This window comes from Giraffa tippelskirchi, chromosome 10 (genome assembly GCF_054371585.1).
Source record: "Giraffa tippelskirchi isolate mGirTip1 chromosome 10, T2T-mGirTip1v1.2.pri, whole genome shotgun sequence".
NCBI classification, from domain to species: Eukaryota; Metazoa; Chordata; class Mammalia; order Artiodactyla; family Giraffidae; genus Giraffa; species Giraffa tippelskirchi.
The window spans coordinates 92,671,365-92,692,709 of NC_137284.1; the positions used below are offsets into that span (position 1 = coordinate 92,671,365).

General features: G+C 39.5%; 1 protein-coding gene across 7 annotated transcripts in view; it reads right to left on the reverse strand.

Annotated features, from left to right (window-relative positions):
- Positions 1-4,867: 4,867 nt before the first annotated feature.
- PUS7 (pseudouridine synthase 7) overlaps positions 4,868-21,345 on the reverse strand; it is a 52,595-nt gene continuing 36,117 nt past the window's right edge. For 4 of the 7 annotated variants that reach the window (XM_081535886.1, XM_081535882.1, XM_081535883.1 and 1 more), the window contains 9 exons: positions 18,664-18,792; positions 17,575-17,700; positions 14,008-14,069; positions 12,897-13,057; positions 11,495-11,621; positions 10,170-10,271; positions 7,658-7,787; positions 6,620-6,711; positions 4,868-6,019 (listed from right to left, as the gene is read on the reverse strand). In XM_081535886.1, coding sequence (XP_081392012.1) covers positions 5,883-6,019; positions 6,620-6,711; positions 7,658-7,787; positions 10,170-10,271; positions 11,495-11,621; positions 12,897-13,057; positions 14,008-14,069; positions 17,575-17,700; positions 18,664-18,792 — 1,066 coding nt within the window. In that variant the 3' untranslated portion in view covers positions 4,868-5,882. Of the gene's footprint in view, positions 6,020-6,619; positions 6,712-7,657; positions 7,788-10,169; positions 10,272-11,494; positions 11,622-12,131; positions 12,225-12,896; positions 13,058-14,007; positions 14,070-17,574; positions 17,701-18,663; positions 18,793-21,345 lie in introns of all 7 variants that reach the window. The other 3 variants (XM_081535880.1, XM_081535881.1, XM_081535885.1) reach the window with 1 other exon arrangement.

Here is a 21,345-nt window from a genome sequence, read left to right on the forward strand (position 1 = left end):
ACGTTGGAAAACTCAGAAGTGGCCACAGAACTGGAAAAAGTCAGCTTTCATTCCAATCCCAAAGAAGGGCAATGCCAAAGAATGTTCAAACTACTGCACAATTGCATTTATTTCACATGCTAGCAAAGTAATGTTCAAAATCCTTCAAGCTAGGCTTCAACAGTATGTGAACTGAGAAATTCCAGATATACAAGCTGGATTTAGAAAAGGCAGAGGAACCAGAGATCAAATTTCCAACATCCATTGGGTCATAGAAAAAGAAAGAAAATTCCTGAAAAACATCTACTTCTGCTTCATTGACTACACTAAAGCCTTTGTGTGGATCACAACAAACTGTGGAAAATTCTTAGAGATGGGAATACCAGACCATCTTACCTGCCTCCTGAGAAACCTGTGTGCAGGTCAAGAATCAACAGTTAGAACCAGACATGGAACAACAGACTGGTTCAAAATTGGGAAAGAAGTATGTCAAGGCTGTATATCGTCAACCTGCTTATTTAATTTACATGCAGAGAGCATCATGCAAAATGCTGGGCTAGATAAGTAACAAGCCAGAATCAAGACTGCTGGCAGAAGTATCAACAACCTCAAATATACATATGATACCCACTCTAATGGCGGAAAGCAAACAGGAAGTAAAGAGCCTCTTGACGAGGTGAAAAAGGAGAGTGAAAAAGCTGGCTTAATGCTCCCAACATCCAAAAAACTAAGATCATGGCATCCAGTCCCATCACTTCATGGCAAATAGATGGGTAAAAAGTGAAAACAGTGGCATATTTTATTTTCTTGGACTCCAAAGTCACTGTAGATGGTGATTGCAGCCACGAAAGACACTTCCTCCTTGGAAGAAATGCTATGACACATCTAGACAATGTATTAAAAAGCAGAGACACACTTTGCCGACAAAGGTCCATATAGTCAAAGCTATGGTTTTTCCAGTAGTTAGGTACAGATGTGAGAATTGTACCATAAAAAAGGCTGAGAGCCAAAAAATTGATGCTTTCAAATTGTGGTACTAGAGAAGACTCTTTAGAGGACAGCAGGGAGATCAAGCCAGTCAATCCTAAAGGAAATCAACCCTGAATATTCATTGGAGGGACTGACGATGAAGTTCCAATACTTTAGTCATCTGAAGAGTCGATTTATTGGAAAAGACCCTAATGATGGGAAAGATTGAAAGCAAAAGGAGGAGAAGGGGAGAGAGGACAAGATGGTTGGATGGCATCATCGACTGAATGGACATGAGTTTGAGCAAACTCTGGGAGATGGTGAAGGATAGGGAAGCCTGGTATGCCACAGTCCATGGGGTCGAAAAAAGTCAGACATGACTCAGCGACTGAACAACAATAACAAAAAGGAGTGAAGTGCTGATATTTACTACACCATGGATGAAACGTGAATACATACGGTAAGTGAAAGAAATCAGTCACACAAGATCACATACTGTATAATTTCATTTATACAAATGACCAGAACAGACAAATCTATAGAGACTGAAAGTAGTTCTTGCCAGGGGTTGGGCATGGAAAGTGACTGCTGATGGGTCTGGGGTTTCTTTTCTGGGGTGATAGAAGTATTGTAAAATTGATTGTGGGGATGGCTGCACAACTGTGAATATACTAAAAACCCCTGAATTATATACTTTAAATGAGTTAACTGTACAATATATGAAATATATCCCAACAAAAGCTATCAGCAAAAACAAGGCAAACACTTCAGCCCTGCTTCAATCACCTTACCACGTCTGTACAAACAACCTGAGCTCCCCAGCTTTATATGCTAACCAGTCACAAAATCCTCACTCTCATCCCTGAAAGCTCAATTCATATTCCATATATTTGGAATCTAAAATTTAAAAAGAAGTTGCACTAGGGATTAGCTCTGATTTATTCAGAGGAGAGAAAATTACACTGTGTCATTGGAACTGCTTAAGGAAAATTTCAAGCATCCTGAAATATTTCGCATCTATTAGCAGTCATGTTTGTTATGTGCTCCCATTGCAAAAATATTTACTCCCAATCACCATAAAATGTAATCATCTATTAAGCATTTCAAAATCACATTTAACCAGCCTTACTCCCAACTGACATATTCCCAGTTTTACAAGTTAAACCTTAATACTCAAGACAAATGTACTACTATAACAATGACATGCAATAAAGAAGTGATCTTTCAAAACCTTATTGTCTAATATGGTAGCCATTGGCCACATGTGGCTATTGAATACTGACATGTGGCTAATCCAAACTGAGATGTGTTGTTAAGTGTAAAATGTACACAGCATTTTGAAACAGACTCAATGTGATTACTAGAACATTTTAAATTATATACGCAGCTCACATGATATTTCTATTGGAAAGAGTTGCTCTAGAAAAACATTTAGAGCTTTTATGGGGATGGTAAATATGTATCAGAGAACAGGGCTCTGAATAACTTCTCCCATTACAGCTCTCTGTTGCCACCTCTTTTATATACTGGTCACTTGGCAGGAGTCTTCAGTATGGGTGAAAAAGCTGTAACACAGTCATCATAGTACTTCTCAAGACAACAGAATCATATGAACCCTTCAACCCTTCTTGCTTTCATAAGAAGCTATAGTGTGTACCAGCCGGGAAGGAAAGTTTTTAATGACAGCAGTTTAGACTTTTTTCTGATTAAGCCATCAGTGTAAGCCCCGGCTCTAACAGCACTGTAACCCCACTTGCACCTTTGGAATGTATTTACCTGAGCATTTGCCTTTCATCATTAGCATCACTGGGTGTCGCACCTCCCGTGTATCCTGGGTGACGGATTTGTTATCCAGAGCAGTGCTGTCTTACTAGCCACACAGATGGCTATGGGGCTGTTGAACTGTGCCTAGTGTGACTGGGAAACTCAATTTTAAGTTTTATTTTTAGTGAAATTTAAATTAACCACATGTGGCAAGTGGCTGCTATACTGCCCAGCACACTACAGGTCTACAGCCTTGCTTCCCCAAATGTGGTGTGCAGACCAGTAGCATAAGCACTTCTGGGACTTTGTTAGAAACACAAATCTACCTGGACTTCCTGACATACCGTGCACTGTAACAAGACCAGGTGATTCCCATGCACATTAAACTCTGGAAAGCACTTATTCAGAGTAGGGGGTCTTAGCTGAATATTACACAAAATTGTATGAAAAACTGGCACGTGTGTGTGTGCGTGCGCGCACATGTGTGCACTGAGTGTACACATGCTTTACCCTTTTCTTTCCCCTGGAGACAATGTCCATACTTTTCCCCTGATTTTCTAAGGAGTTTGCCATTAAAGACAGAGGTTTTATCCTACAGGAATGTAGCCCCATAAAATAGATTTCACTGAATAAAGAAAAGCCTTTCAATTATCCTTTGTTTTGCAAGTACGCTCTTCAATTTATGAAGGGCAGAACCTGGCCATCCACGGCTTTGAGGTTCTTCCACTGTATTTTCACCCATGCTAACCACAGAGTACAACGCTCCTAGACTGTTTTTATGTCTCAAAATACCACACGTACACACATTAGCACAGATAAAAAGTTAGTATAACATTTATATATATTCTATTTTGTATTATGTACCCACACCCATATCCTTATTTTTTAGCGCGAAACTGGCCACAAAATGCATCTCAGGGCAAATACATACCAGTTTGTGCCAATCTGTACAGCCTGGAACAATTGGTAGAGTTTTAAGTATGGATGGGCTATTGCAGCTGCTACTAGTTTTTCATTTGATTCAGGAATCAACCAGGAAAAAAAAAATTTTATTAGTATCATAGCTGTCTAGTTATTACCTACTACATAAAACCATGAACAACAAAACAGCTGGTCAGGCTATGATTACTGAGCTTACTTTTCTATTAGTAAATAGAACTGCTTTCACATTATAATAAGAAATACTCATCCTTTATTATTTCTTTCAGGTAAAAATTTAGGAAACAAAGAATTTTTTTTTTTTTCAAAGATACTTTTATGTTAAGGATGAAGTTGGTGCCAGGCATCATTAATCTGCCTCAGGAATCCTGTCATCCGCCTCCAAGTGTTAACAACAAAATGCTAAGGCAATGATTTCTCCCAGTCGACCAAGTCCCTAGAATTAATTGTCCCCAAGTCTCAAAATGGCTCTGAGAATCTGCCGTGAACCATTATTTTCCACTGGTGTCTAAGAGGAGACATATACAAATTGGTAGTTGGCTTATGCAGCCAGGAAACTTAACTTGTCACAAAGAGCCACAGGTATTTCAAAAATGAAGAAAACATAAGTTTAGCCTCACTTTTTTGGGGGGAGTAAGGTAAATTTATAAACGCAGCAGTACTGAATGTACTTACAATATGTAGAGTCAGGTTCTCATAATAAATACTTTCACACTAATCAGTCTGATGAAGAATAACTTGCTAGCACTGTAAAGTACAAACAGTCCAATATACATTTAATACCTTTGGTCCTTGTGAGGCAAAAGATTCTTTAGAAACTAGCCAGCTGAAAGGCTAATTTACCAGAAGAGTTCTAACCTTTTTAACCTCTACAATGTGACAGACAGCATTAAAATACCAGCACTAAAGAACAGTTTTCCACCTTGTTTCCACTGCCAGACAGAGGATGGACAACATCCACACTCCCCTGGTGTGATGCTCCTGGCAGGGCAACTTTTCTCCATCCCTGTCTCTTCCACCGAGAAAGCACGCTGGAAGGCAAGTGAGTCGTGCTACTGTAAGAATCACCTTGCCTCCAGTTTCACAGGGTCTATCAGCCCTACAATTCTACATGCCATCATTACCCCACACTCGCTCATGACACACCTGTTCTGAGGAGCCCTTCTTCACCTGGTTTTTTGCCTTCAGCAGGGCCAAGAATCTCATTTGCATTCAGTTTTAGGTTTTTATGTCATTTATTAATATTACCAGTAGGACAGAGTTTTAAAAAATATTTATTATATTTGGTTCTAGAAATGATAGAAAATAAAAATTGATACAATAATGTCACACACCCTTGGAAAGGCATATTTATGCTTTCGTACCAGAGCACAGTTTGATGCATGGCCAGAACTGGAAAGATCTCCGCCATGGGTAACAAAGGGAATGCTGCTGATAGGAGGAGCCCTTGTTAAGTTTGCAAAAGTTTTCTTCTCTATCATTTATTTTTGGGCAAATATCAGTCCAGCGGAAAGAGTTAACATAAAAGGCACCTGAAGTAAAAAGTAGATCTTAACTAAAAATAGCTGCACATGTTTACATAAAGAAAAAAAGCCCTATTGATGCAACTCTCCTGCAAGGCAATGATAATAATAAATGCAAAAGCTATTGCAACCGGAAAGTCTATAATACACTTAGTCGAACCTGGTTCATGGATAATAACAATCACTTTTGTGTTTATAAACCTGCGGATGTTTTACCACCATTAATATAAGCATGAGTACTGTTATTTATATTTATAGGGTTTTTCTGAGGGGAGGGGTGTCACTAATTATTATCCATAGTCGATATTTGTTTCATTGCATTTTCTCTTAAAATGCATTGTTATGTATACATTCAGAGATGCATTAAAAATTCCTATTGCCCTTCAAGAATGTAGCAAAATGTAAAACTGCTACTTTAAACCAAATTTCTTTAAAATGACTATAAAGCCAATAAAAGCTGACATTTTGCTATGATTTAAGCACCTGAAATATATTCTAACCAATTTATATTCTCTGAACTAGAGTGAGGATCCTCACGATTTCTATATACGTACAAATATTGCAAATTAAGCTAATAAAAACTTGGAAAAATACAAATAGTCTTTTACTACAAAGATCCAAAATCCACACAGGGGTCTGCACTAAGAGGAAAATCAACAGGAAGCCAGCCAACACAAGTCTGCATTTTCTAATATGGGGACACAGGCCTTAGCGGAGCCAGGTGGTGTTCAGCTGGGTCTGGTTCTTGATGCTGGTATCCATTTTAAGCACTTCGCGAATGGCCATGGTCGCGTAGGTAGAAGGAGGGAGAGAAAAATCCATCTTCAGAGCTCTGTATTTGCCGTCTGCCAGGCAAGAAAGGAGACAACAGACAGAAAAGTAAGGCAGCTGCAGACAGCCTGGTGTGAGTCACGTAATCTCCATACAAAAAGAACTGTGGTCCTTTCCTCAGCTGGCTTCCCAGAGAAGGAGGGTGGCAGAAGGGGATCTGTGAGTAAAGGATCCAGCTGACTCTCTACAATAATTCTACCTGGACCCTTCCTAAAAAGGGTGGGTGACAGAAAAGGAAACCCATGTACAATGTTTTCACCACACGGTGAAACTGGACAAAGAAAAGGCAACAAGAATTTGATGGTGAAAAGGCAGACAATGTCTTAGACTCTCTTGCTGGATTTTCACTCATCTTCGTTAACTCTCTATGGTGGAGGGGAGGATATTCAATCACATGATATTATAACCTTCTATAATGTTCATTCATTTTCAGTGCAAAACACTGCTTTCATCACTGACCTCCAGCTCTAATCTTAAAACTAAGATGACAAAACACAAAATAGAAATCACAGAGTGGGCTGGGAAGTGGTTGGTGATGGTAAGTTTTTTAAAAATGTTTCTGTATGAGAAAACACCTCCAAGTTGACACAGAACTGGTGGCTAAGTAAACTTACCAGAAGCAAACACTGGTGGTGGTTTACCTTCCAGGTTGTCCACATCTGTGTTGAAGAGTGGAATTTTAGGATCATCATATGCAACAACTTCCCTTCAAACATATAAAGAAAGAAAAGTGTGAATGTGAATTTCTATAACAGGTACTAGGCTGCTCATCACCATTTGCTTAAGAAAAACACATAGGCCTAGTGGAGATAATTCTAGGTGAGACTATTCAGCAACAGAATAAGGCTAGATTTTATATACAAATACTACACAGCAAAGTGACAGATGATGGCAATCTATGTGAAAGACGAGAGATGCTTCCCTAGGATGGAAATTCTTTTGTATGTGGTTGATATGTAGTAAACTTCACTTGGCAGAGATGAGACTGAATTAATCACAGCATTTATATTTTTTCCAGAGTGGTTATTACCACTAACAGCACTGTGTCATTTTGAGAAACTGCTCTCCAGAGTGGGCAAGAGCAAGGACAACTCTGCCAACCTCTTCCTGCAATCCAGAGAACAGGAGGGAGGAGGCAAAGCGAGAAGAGGAGACAGAGAGAAGGAAATGACAGAATTTCCTGACAGTGGGCAACTGGTCCAGGCTTTAAGTTTTTATTTATCAAATAAAGCTTTACATAATACTAAGTATTAAGGAATTTTAAAATGGGTTAATACAAATGTTTTTTTCTCTCTAGAAAAATGGTGTTGAAACAATCAAAACAGTGTGGAACTAACAGCTAATTCTGAGTAAGATAGCTAGAAAATACCAAGTTTCTTTAGAAACAGGGAAAAAGTTCATTCTCGGCACATCTCTTCAATAATTAACCAATGTCAATAAGATGTAAACTTAGCCACTTTCACTATATTTGAATTCATTTATCTCCTGATAACTTGAAAAATACTGAACAGTAGTAGTTATGAGAATACTATTTAATAACAACAATAACACTCATATACCAGGCTGTAAGCACTGAAAAATATTTATGTGATGCAAAAGCTTAAAATCTCACATAGTAATTCAGTCCTATTTCATTCAAGACTATTACTCACCAGCTGACATTCTGAGGACGAATAATGATCTTTCGGTAGGCCCCTGATAAGGAATAATCTCTAATTTTGTGTCTCATGTTGTCAATATCAAGATTGTCTGCTGTGAGCATTTCCCTGTAGGCTTCACTAACTAATAAAAAACACAAAAAAGTTAGGTGGAACGCTGCATGTCAGCAAGCTACCTTGAGCTTGACTACAAAGAAGGTAACAAAAGTTCAGTTAGATCATCTTAACAAAATTAGTCACATCAATTTATAATCCAACCTCTTCTCTGGAATTAAAATTTACTGCCTTACTAACTAGTACTAGGTGTGTCCAGTTTAGGTTTGTTTCCAACTTGTAGATTATCTCTCCCACCAGACACAGTATCTGGGTATAAGGTTCCCAAGCCAGGCACAAAAGACCATTTCATCAGAAATTACTCAACTGCAACTTACATGTACTCAGAGTTGGAAGAGACTATATACAGAGCCTCAAACTCTTTCCAGAAGAAGGTAGTTATAAATAATTGTATAAAAATAAGAGACCTGGGAACACCATCTGGCTCACCCTCGCACCTGATGCAGAATCTTTTTTTATAACACCAGAGAGAGACAGGCACCCAGCCTTTGCGTGCACGTTGCCATCCACAGGGAGCTACTACCTCGTGAAGCATGCAATTATTGGAAAGATCTTCTTTTGCCAAGCTGAAATACTCTTTGTGTGACTTCCGTTGACTGGTTTCAGACACAGATCAATTGCCCCCTTCCACAGGTGTTCATAAGTACTGGGACTTTAAGCCATCTCTTCTCTAGACCAACATGTTCCCCCAAATGCTCTGTAGTCCCCACCGAGTCCTAATCTGCCTTGGGTGACAGGTTTATGGTATAGTAACACTGGATAGCTTTTATGAAGACTACCACCAAAGTAGCCTTTTCCATCTACACATTTGATCTTTGAGCATAAATGTGAGAATTTACATTTAACTGTATTAAATGCCCTCTGTGGTACTTTAAATACCTTTTAAATACTTACTTTTCATATAATTAACTATTTTGGGTAATACTACTTGCAAACATTAAATCAGATTTCTTATTCAAGTCATTTGTAAAAAAATGTTAGGTAGACCAGGGTCAAGGAAAGACCTCATAACCCACTTATGAGGACAACTGGGAATGCCTAACCCAAAGTTTCTGACCTTGAGAGGTACCAGAAAGAAGAAAAGAATGTTTTCTTTTACTCTCTTGGAAAGAGGGCAAGTGTGGCTCTGAGCACCTCAGTGCCTTCTTTCTCTAGCTCCTGGTACAGGTCTCCTGGGTTCCCCACCAGGCCATGCCCACCAACCCCACGGCACAGGCAGGCCGCGTCCCTCGGGCATGCACCTCCTTTACTTCTTCTCCCACTCTTCTCTAATCCTTCTCCCTCCATGAGGCCAACTTCACACAGCAATGTGATTAGGTCAACATGGAAATGGAAGATAACCACTCAACTCTTTCATAAGTATTTGCCTTATAAAAGAAGGGTGCTAATCCTAAGCATTTTGTTATTTCAAGGAATATAACATCAATAAGCAAACTATTTCTGTCCTCTCAAGAGAATTTTTAACAGGAAAACACCTCCTACAGACCAGCCCTGGCGAGGAGTAAACTTTCAGGGTCAGTTCCACCAAGTTGGTCCCACACTCAGGGCTGCTTCTTTTTTTTCAAGTTCTGAATCCTTGAACAATGAAAGTTCCAACCATCCTCCCCCCACCCCAGCCCCCGCCAATGGCATCCATGAAGGTACAAAAGTAATTTTCAACAGCCTCTAGGACATGGGAAATAAGGGTAGGGAATTTCCAGTTTATAAATTTTCTAAGTTTCTGGAAATTTCTAAGTTTCCAGTTTATAAACTTCTGAGTCCAATGAACAATATTACTTATATGGTTAAAAAAATAAAAGCTTTAAAAAAAGCAATGTTAAGTAGAATTGGGGCTTCCCTAGCAACTCAGTCCATAAGGAATCTGCCTGCAATGCAGGAGACCCAGGTTTGATTCCTGGGTCGGGAGGATCCCCGGGAGAAGGAAATGGCAACCCACTCCAGTATTCTTGCCTGGAGAATCCCATGGACGGAGGAGCCTGGTGGGCTACAGTCCATGGGGTCGCAAAGAGTCAGATACAACTTAGCAACTAAACCACCACAAAGTAGAATTATTCAATCACTTTCTCAATGACACTTTCCAAATCCTTCCATCCTTAATAAGAATTAGCGAATTTCAGAAATTTAAATAATAGTGCCAATAATAACAGCAACAACAATAATAATACCAACAATATCACTATCACCACAATCTCCACCATCTGGTTTCTTAATTTAAATCATCCATCTGAATGCATCCATATCAGGGAGACTTTTACAAGTAAACATGGCTTACGTATATTTGAAATCTAAACATTTTTTTCAAGACTGATGGAAATTAATACTGATTTTATTTTCCTCTCTCTGTACTCTGTACTCTTAGACTTTAACTATTTTCCCCACACAGGGAACTTACTTTTATGCTTGGGGTAGATAACATCAAAACCAGGCAAAGGCATTACCACATCATGGATGGAGTAATTATTAACATCATCTTCCTCAATAAAGGTGGCTGTGGCTGAAAATACACCAATGAATAAATTAAGAATATGGGCAGCATTTTCAAGAGTCCAATCTTCTAAAATTACATACATCTAAGCAATCAGAAATGCAAGCTGATATAGGTTCAGTGGCCCATGAAGCTTAAAGAAATTAATTTGGAATATATGCCTTTCTGTCTTTTCTATTTATCTATTTAAGAAATAAATATGGATTTAGAAAAAGCAGAAAACTTAAAGTAAACCATTTCTCAGCTGCAACTTTATGTTTTAGGAATCCTTTTAGCTTTTTCCTCAAATAATACTACAAAATACAATCTTGAAAGCTATCACAAACGAGTGCACTTTGCTAGAAGAATAAACTATGGCGAAAAAGACAACCCGGTCAGTATTCACAGGATGAAATGTGGTGGCACAGGGGACATTAAAACCCACCAGATGTGAGCACTATTGGATAAGGAACAATTAAATCAGGAACAGATTAATTAAAATTTCTGTACAAATTAAAAGCTCTAGTGGATTTACTGGGCACACCTACAGATGAGCAGGCTCTGTCCCCAGACAGTTTCGGGGCAGACTATACCAGGAGAACATCGACTTTGGAAATGGACAGACTTAGTTCCATTCCCAACTTTCTCTGTTTTTTAAACCAGCTGTGGAACCTTAGGGTGAGTGACTGAACCTCGTCTGAAAAACAGCATACTTCACAGTAATACTGAGAGCTTTAAAGTAAAGGGCTTACTTAGAAGACCTGGCACACAGTAAGGGGTCAATAGCAGATGGGGCTGTTTGCTCATTTTATGAACATGTCAGGCACTGAGTATGCACTAAAAGTCTATCATATCAGAGCCCCCAAGCAAAGTGAGCTCCAGTCTTGTGTTGACTAAAAGAAACTCTTTGAGGCTGACCTAGAACAGCAGGGAGGCTGAAGTACCTTCAGAGGTGTAGAGAAGTATTTGACAGACGCAGGTTAGGATCTGGAAAGGGATTTTAGGCAACACTTATTCCAAATCTTATCCGAGTTAAGACAATGGAGACTAAAGTGCATATTTTCAACTCAGAAGCATTTTTCTTTAAAGATAACAGATCCAAACCAGTCAGTCTGAGCTTACACTGTCCTTTCATCTCAAGCTTACCAGACACAAGCTCTCTATCTTAACCAGAAGCCAGGCTGGATTTTCAGCACTAGTGTCAAACAACTGACCCCAAAGTGGGCTGAGTAAGGATGGTGTCTGCCTTTTACCTCCTTTAAGAACAAGGTCGCCTGGCACAGGCTTCAGCCCGTACTCATCAATCCTCTTGCTCACCATGTTGTTCCACACGTAACTCTGATAGCTGTGAATGTACATTAAGCGATTGTTTCTTGGTATCTGAGGGGAGGAAAAAAAACAAGAGAAAAAAAAAATATTCTGAATACTAAAAGTACTGTACTTGCCAAGATATCCCATTTGTTAAGTGGCACGCCTCATCTAAGAAATTCCTAACTTCCATCTCCCACTTTTTCTAAGAGCTTACAGAAACAGCGACTGATCCATGGCAACCGATTCAGAGATGGAACCCCTCAGACTGCAAGGTATTCACAATCAGCAGCAGCTCCCTTTTCGTACCCACACAGTGCAGATGTGAATGTGAAGAAAACAAGTGCTTTGGAATTCATACTCTACATCAGCGGTTCCCAACTTTTTTGGCACCAGGGACTGGTTTCGTGAAAGACAATTTCTCCACGGACACAGAGGGTGGGGAGGGGTGGGATGATCCAAGTGCATTATGCTTACTAAGCCGCCTCTGATCTGACAGGAGGCGGAGCTCAGGGAACAATGCAAGAGATGGGGAGTGGCTGTAAATATAGATGAAGCATCTCTCACTCACTCACTGCTCACCTCCTGCTGTGCAGCCTGGCTCGTAACAGGCCATGGACGTAACAGGCCATGGACGGGTATCAGTCCGTGGCCCAGGGGCTGGGGACCCCTAAACTAAATCAAAGACACAGACTTCAAACTCAAGGAACTTACACATCACACATCAATCTTAGAGCTAACAGTGCTTTCTAATTGTACAGAAGGCAAAAGCCTATATGAGTGATTGAGAACTAATTTCCTGGAACAGGAATCCTGATTTTTTGGGGGTACATCTGGGGAACAACAAGCAAGACTTAACAATTAAAAGTGAAACTTTTAGTCTATTGGGATTACAGTATCCAAACACAAATATAGGCTATACTCACCAGGATGGTACCCAGAGAAACCACACTAAATGTACTGTGTAACCCTCTCACTGAGGCAGGTTACATTCTAATGCTGGAGAGTGATCAAGAAATGACCTCTATGATGAGTTCTGAATTTCTCAAATACCAAGACATTAATACCTCATTTAAATCAAACCTCCTCATAGCTACTATTTCCCACATGGATGCTTTTTTCACGCCCTCCATGTTAATTGTCACTGCTCCACTGGCTGCACCCGCCGCCCTCCCAGTCACCATCCAGGGTCTAAACAAGGATCAGTCAGGTAACACAGCTCTCAGAGATCACCAAAGGAGCCTTATTTACCTTCTGTTCTTTCGAAATTTAGTAAAGTTTAAAGATAAAAATTTCAAAGCATTAAGCGACCTTGAGTCAGGGCCTGACTTCACAAATTGCACTCACTATGCCAAATGCAGAGACTATATTCTTCATTCCGTATTTTGAAAGTCCTCGGAGAAGCTGCCCTTCCACACACCTTTTGACAGGTAGTTTTCGGAGGGCAGCGGCTGGGTCTTTGGTCTTCGCCCATTCCTCCCTGCATTTAACCAAGTACCCCTTTTCAGCTGGGGGGGGGAGGGGCGGAAAAAAAGCAGTGATTAAACACTTTATCCAAAAGACAGACTTCCATAACTTAAAACATTTCACAAAGACAAAATTAGGAAGCGCTATTTATGACAGAGGTACTCGGAAGAGCTTCTGCTCACCTGATAGTAATAATCAGAAATGAAAAGACAGGAAAGGCAGAGAGCTTACAGAACTAGACGGCTTTCATGCTACCATCTCAGGACTTAAAGTCAACTGCTGAGCACTGCCAAGCCGACTCAACGTCAGACAAAACCTAGGCAGCCCTTTCTTCCTTCCCTCTCTTTTTCTACTGTATTGTCAAATGTAATGGGTTACGTTCCATAAAATTACACAACCTTATCTCTTTTTAATGTGCAAATGAATAATCATCCACAGTGGACATAATTATTTTGGTGATTTATAAAGTGATACTTAAATCCTTTTTCAGTACAGTATGACATTAGAATTTTTAATGAACTCTTCGGACAAAAATTCTCAGTGTGCTTTCTCCAAGTTTTTATATTATATTACACTCTGTTTTTATAACAAATTCAGTTCAGTTCAGTCGCTCAGTTGTGTCCGACTCTGCGACCCCATGAACCGCAGCATGCCAGGCCTCCCTGTCCATCACCAACTCCTGGACAAATTAACCACCAGTGAAATCTGTTTGGATTCCTGTACATTCAGAGATTTAGTAGTGCACAAAGAAAAGGAAATGAATGTATTCATTTATGAGTTAATAAATTAGATGAGCTTGAGCTAAAGAGCTGAAAATAAGAGATAAATTACAAGTCTCTAATATATACATAAGACTTGTACAAAAATAAAGATACAAAAATTTTGAAATAATGAAGCCAATTTGCACCTATACTTTTACTCAAAGCAATTTCATGAATATCGAGTCATATATTCTTTTTTTTTTTTTTCTTAAGATGATTTTTATTCTCACCTCCAGAACGGGGTTTCAATATTAAATCCATGACTTCAGCCCAGGAATTTTGTAGTATAGCTCTAAAATTAAACAGCATTTATTTTACTTAATTTTGCATTAAGATGAGTTTTATCTGTCCAAATTTGTAGAGTCAACAAATCATGTTAACTTTATATATTTTATTAAACTTAAAAGCAGAAAAACTAATATTGATATAATGACATGGGTTTCAAAGGTAAATGTCAAAAGAACTAAAAAGAGAAAAGAAAATTAAGAATATAACATTTATATCATTTAGTACCATAACATTTAGTATCATCTCATCTTTAAAATGCTATACAGTATAAATACTATCTAGTCATGCTTTAAGCTGTTATACATGGTATTATCTGTATAAATCAGTCTTTACATATCAATATTTGAAACTTTCAAAAAATTTCTCCCCTATATTAAAAAATTTCTTGCCTAGGTAAAGAGAATAAATACAATTTATCTTTCTGCATTATAATTCTCACCAAAATGGAAGTATCTTTACTTTTGCTAAGTTATACATGTTTCTATAAAATTAAACAGTACAGAACAAAGGAGGTTACCTGGTATCTAACCTCTAAAAAACAAACACTGTTAACACTTCAGAGTGTAGATTTCAAGACCTGTTTGATCTTTACGTGTATTTTTCCTTTTCCTTTTATTATACTATCTTTTGCCACTCAGAGGATATATTTCGTGTATCTTACCTGAACATTTTTTCCTCGTTAAGATTTCTGGGCTTGTAGTCAGAAAGCCCTTCCTACTACCAGAAAACAAAAATCCCTCCTATTAATTTTTCTGTTTTTCTACTTAACTAGGGTTTTTATTTTTCACACTTAAGTTAATCTATATGAGATATTTCTTGTGTTTTATGTAAAATGCTACTGTATATACTAATGAGATCACATTTTTAACCTACTAGTTAACTAACTAGTAGTTAAATAACTAACCTACTAACTAGTTAGTAGAGTTTTAACCTACTAGTGCAATGAATTATTCTAAAAGATATCCCACTGCTGGCCATTCTTGAAGTCCTGGAACAAGCCATGCTCCAACAGTCTTTAAACACCCTCCTGAGTAAAACATTACTCAGCTGGCCTAGGCCTTCGGTAATATTTCCAAAAAGAGCACAGTGCTAATTCAGGACGAGGTGGTGGTGCACCAGGTAACATGAAAAAAAGACTTCTGTGTGCAAAAACCTTTGCTCTCTGGCTGACCACTTGATTTTGCAAACAGTTCTACTGAAAACCAGCCGTGTTCATTAACATGTGCTATCTCTGGTTGCTTTCACCCTGTAACAACAGTGCTGAGGAGCTGCCGGACACACTCTGTGGCCCACAAAGTCTAACTATTTATGACCTGACCCTCTACAGAAAAAGTGTGCCAACACTTGGTATAATGTAAAGTTGCTTAACTACGAGACTTCTTACATAACACTTTTAAGATACTACCACATGCATGAAGGTTCAGTATATGTCACCATAGTAAAGATGGATATATGTGGTTTACAATAAGCCATCCTATGTTAAAATGTTTTCTACTTTTCTGACATTATTAGTATATTTCCTTTTTTCATCTTCTTTTATAAACTGTGTAAAGTATATATAGCATAAAATTTATCATTTCAGCTATTTTTAAGTGGACAGTTCTGTGACATCAAGTCCAGCCACACTGTCATATAACCATCAGGACCATCTGCCTCCAGGGCTCTTCAATCTTTCATGACCAATTCAGGATTCAGTAGACAGGAACTCCTTCTTTCCCCTCCCCACAGCTCCTGGCAACCACCATTCTACTTTGTCTATGAATTAGACTACTCTAGGAATCGCAGGTAAGAGGAATTACATAGTGTTTGCCCTTTTGTGACTGGCTTATTTCACTTCGCATAAAAGTCTTCAGGTTTATTTGTGCTGTAGCATGTGTCAAAACTGCCTTCCTTTTTAAGGCTGCATCCCACTGCATCTATGGACATTCTGTTTATCAGTTCATCTGTTAATGGACACCTACCTATTTGGCTGCTTCTACCATTTAGCTATTGTGAACAATGCTCTTCTCAACATAGGTGTATAAATATCTGTTGAGTGTTTTTATTTCTTTTGGGTATACATCCAGAAATGGAACTGCAGAATCATATAGTAGTAGCTCTGTGTTTTAGTTTGGGGACTGTCCATGTCATTTCTACAATGGCGGTTCCATTTCATATTCTCACCCGCAGTGTGCAAGGGCTGCAACTTCTCCACACCCAACACTTACTTTCTTTCCCTTTTTTTAAGTAACAGCCACCCTAATGGGTACTAAGTCATATCCTACTGTGGTTTTGATGTACATTTCCCTAATAATTAATGGTACTAAACATCTTTTCATGTGTTTATTAGTCATCTGTGTATCTTCTTTGGGGAACAGTCAAATTCTTTGTCCATTTTAAAATTAGGTATTTTTATTGTTATTGAATTATATGAGTGGTTTTTGTCTTGTTTTTTTTTTTTTTGGCCACTCCATGTGGCGTGTGGGATCTTTGTTCCCTAACCAGGGATTGAACCCTTGGCAGTGAAGCACGGAGTTCTAACCACTGGACTGCCAAAGAATTTCCCCCTTTTTCCTGAGCTTTTTACCCTCACAACACAGTCTCAGAGAGGTAGAGGAAATACTACTACATGATATTTTCATTTTGTGCTCTTAAGGATGCGTGAACAAATGCAACTTCATAGAGTCATGGACTGAAATCATGGGACTGAAGTTGAGAAGATCCCTCTCCTCTCAGGACTGCAGGTGACAAACCAGTGAGCTCCAGCTGCGTCCCCAAGCCCAAATTTCACCTTTGCTAAAGCAAAAAATTTGAAGTGCCTGGAAGAACATGAACTAAATAATCTCTCAGATCACTTCCAACTCAAGCTTCCCAATCCTAACTGCCATGTGAATAATCATTTAGGTAACAGAGTATCCACTGGACAGCAGGATAGTGTAAGTAAGCTTAGAAACCCAAGTCTTTACTGATGGGATTCCCATCCAACTCACCTAGAGCGATTTCCTATTATCACAAAGCTGATCAGAGAGTTCTTAAAATAAATTTTATGTGCTAACTGCATCCTACACCACTTTCTTTAAAGGGTGAGGGAAGGGCAGGTACCAGTTTAAGAAATTAGGAAGCACCTGTTAACAGAGACCATAAACTGTATGTCTCCTTCAGGCTACTCTGGGCCTGAGTTACCCAACTGCTACTGCTGGGTCACTTACTGAGCCAAGATGTACCTGTGTAAAAGAAAACACAATCCCTGGATGGGCTATTAGGTGGGAGAGAAAAAACTGACTTATCAGGTTAAAGCTCTTTGAACCCTGACTTACTTTTTCACCTTGTACATGAACTATCATAAAACAGAACAAAACTTAGAAGGAGGCTGTAGATCAGTCGGTCATCTAAAAGGATTTATTTGGTCCAGTTTTCCAGGAAATCTAGAAATAACTAAAAACCCCACTGACCAAAAAAAAAAAAAATCCTTCTTTTTTTTTTAAATGAGCGAGTTCTTTCAGACAAAAGTTAAGAAATTAAATACAAACCTTCCAACTTGATATGTGGGGACAGCTGTGGTTCCGAACCTTTGCATTCCATAGTAGTTGATAAACCCAATCTCCTTGAGAGAGTTCATGGCTTGTTCCACTTGGTTGTCTGTTCCTGTTATATTTCTGGGGGGCGGGGGGTGCCAAATGACCCAGAGAGAAAAATTTACAGGCAAACACATTCAGAGATGCAAATCATAAGTGGCATGGCTTGGCTCCTGTGCCTTTTCCTTGTCCTGTGGAGCTTTCTCTCTACCTCCCAAGGATTTTGTCTTTTTAAAAATTGCAAAGTATACACAACACAAAATTTACCATTTTAGCCATTTCTAAGTGTGCAATATGGTAGCATTAAGTACATTCACAGTGTTGTACAACCTCTACCACTATATACTTCCTGAACTATTTCATCTTCTCAAATTGGAAACTCCAGTTACTGAACAGTAACTCTTCATCTTCCCACCTTACACCCCTGCTGCTGCTGCTGCTGCTAAGTCGCTTCAGTCGTGTCCGACTCTGTGCGACCCCATAGACGGCAGCCCACCAGGCTCTGCCATCCCTGGGATTCTCCAGGCAAGAATACTGGAGTGGGTTGCCATTTCCTTCTCCAGTGCATGAAAGGGAAAAGCGAAAGTGAAGTAGCTCAGTCGTGTCCGACTCTTAGCGACCCCATGGACTGAAGCCTTCTAGGCTCCTCCATCCATGGGATTTTCCAGGCAAAAGAGTACTGGAGTGGGGTGCCATTGCCTTCTCCGCTTTACACCCCAGGTAACCTTTATTCTACCTTTTTGTGTCTACGAATCTGCCTATTCTAGGTAGGTGGAAGCGTAGGCTGTCTTTTGTATTTCAAGGAGACGGCCTCACTCCAAAGGTGGCGCTGAGTGAATAGCGGAGTATTGGTACAGTAGTGGCTGTATTGGTACAAACACTACAGCTGGGTTTGCTCTCCCAGCTCCATCGGACCCCACCTCACCTTCCTAGGCCGCCAAGACCATTGGTGCCAGCTCACTGGAATTAACAACCATTCTGAAGAGACTCGAGGTGACCCAAGAAGATCCTCCCTGATCTGCACTCCCTGCTGCAGCTCTTTACCTGAGGACAACCGTGAAGTGATTTCCTTGAAGCTCTCCCAATTTCAGAGGGTTTTTCTGATAACTGAAATTCCCCAGCTTAAAGTTCATCAAGCACTTGTTCAAGTGGGCAAGTCTTTGTGCAGTTATTCTAAAAAATACAAAATGTAAAAGGAGCAGAAAGATGGTCATGACATGTTGCCTGGCTAATATGATCTAGGACAGTTTATGACAGAAAATGGCAGCTTAAAATGAGACTGTGATGACAGAAGCGAAAGGCACCAAGGCCAGTGGGGTAAGCTACCTTTCATTTGCCCCTGGAATGTTTCTCCAGCCTGAGGACACCTGTTCCTACTGGAATGATGTAACCTGGGCCATCGTTATATTCTTAAGAGTCTCATGTTACTTGCATACTGATAATGGAACAATTCTGTTTGAAATTTGAAACTCAGTCTCATCAGCTAAAAAAAAAAACCGATAGTATCTAACTTTGAATTTCCTCCTTTGAATTTCTTTCTTTCTTAAACACACGTCAGATATATGTATATGATCTTTATCTGACTACATATATTTAGTCAGAATCCTATTACCATAATCTATACTTTCCTGCTATCATTTAAAAGGTATTTTACTAACTTCTTTAACAGCAATACACGTAAAAAAAGAAGTACAGTACTAGAAAGCCTCTGCTGTACCTCTGTCCCTCAATACCCTGCTCCACTGGCAGCCAACATGAACAGTTTCTTGTATATCCCTCTAGAAACACTTTCTGTACACATAAGTGTTCCTATTATCTTCTCTCTCTTTGGAATTTCTCAGTAAGCTTCTAATATATGTTATATGGACAGATATGCTTGACAGATTTTCAGGAAGTGAATGCAACCATGTAACCAGTACCCAGATCCTCCCTTTTAATAAACAATTTTTGTTACATTTACAAATTGTTTACCATCTCCCTTTATTCACTGAAAACTGGAAAACTGCATATTAGAGACCTGCCTTATCCAGAGAGTCCTTTCAGAAGCTGCCTCGCTCTGTGTACAGGTGCACAGGGTGGCAGCCGCACTGCCTGGATCTCTTCTCTGGCCTCATCTGACCAGTGCCCTGGGATGGCCATTTAAATTGCTACTCATCTTCTGCTATTATTATAAAGTACTCTCTAACAAACATCCTCATACAGACTTCATGGTGCACTTACATAGGTGAGTGATTTAGATATGCTCATACCTAAGGAGAAGGTGCGGATTTTAATTTTTAACCCCTACTGTCCCCCAAAAAGGTTATATCAATTCACACTCACATCATTAATATGTCAGTGCCTACTGTCTCATGCCTGTCTCCTCACACAGCATGTTATAAACCTTTTTTTAACTCTGCCAGGCAAAATTAAAAATGCTATTTTCATTTTTACTTACCTGCTTTCTTACTGTGAGAGAAGTTAAACATTTTTTCATATCTTGACTGTGGAGTACCTGTTCTTCCTACTACCTCTTTTTCTATTGGATTGTTAACACTCTTCTGTTTTCATAGATTAAGGAAATCTATCCTTTACCACATAATGAGAAAATATTATCTCCCATTTTGTGGGTTCACTTTATTTACAATATTTTTATACTTTGGAAAATTTCCCAACTTAATGTTAAGAAAAAAAACTGGTTAACACTGTAATGAAGTCTTCTACTTTACACTCAGATTTACCAATCGCTAACATTTTCCCACTGTACTTTACATGTATTTCTAGATATATGAACACCCCCATACCACACACACATGCACAGATACACATACACACACATACACACATTCTCAACCAAGTGAGAGTGAGCTGCAGCCTGGGGACATCTCACCCTTAAAGAGAGTGCAGTGTGAGTCTCCTAAGAACAGCAGTCTCTCAAGCTACTCACCACCAGTAACCCTCAGGGAGCCTACAGGAATTCAGTGCTATCGAACAGCAGTCCAGATTCAAACTCACCCAATTCCCCCAATAACATTACTGAGACTTTTTTGTGTGTGTGCTTAGTTGCTCAGTCGTGTCCGACTCTTCGCAACCCCATGAACTGTAGCCCACCAGGCTCCTCTGTCCATGGGGATTCTCCAGGCAAAAATACAGGAGCGGGTGCCATGCCCTCCTCCAGTGGATCTTCCCAATCCAGGGATCGAACCCAGGTCTCCCGCATCGCAGGCAGATTCTTTACAGTCTGAACCACCAGGGATTTTTAATGCTACTTAACTTCAGGATCTAATCAAGGACCAGGACAATCATTATTTCCTCAACAGTAAGATTCCCATAGATTATGCTCAAAATTTACTGTGAGGAAACAATGATAGTCCTGGTTCTTGATTAGATCCTGAAGTTAAGGAGCTTAAAAAAAAATCTAAATGACGTTATTGGGAGGAATTGGGTACGTTTGGACGTGGACTGCTCCTCAGGAGCACTGAATATTCATTGGAAGGACTGATGCTGAAGCTGGAGCGCCAATACTTTGGTCACCTGATGTGAAGAGCCAACTCCTGGAAAAGACCCTGATGCTGGGACAGACTGAGGGCAAAAGGAGAAGGGGCAGCAGAGGATAAGATAGTTAGATAGCATCACCAACTCAAATGGACAAGAATTTGAGCAAACTCTGGGAGACAGTGAACGACAGAGGAGCCTGGCATGCTGAAGTCGATGGGGTCGCAGAGAGGTGGACATAACTTAGTGTCT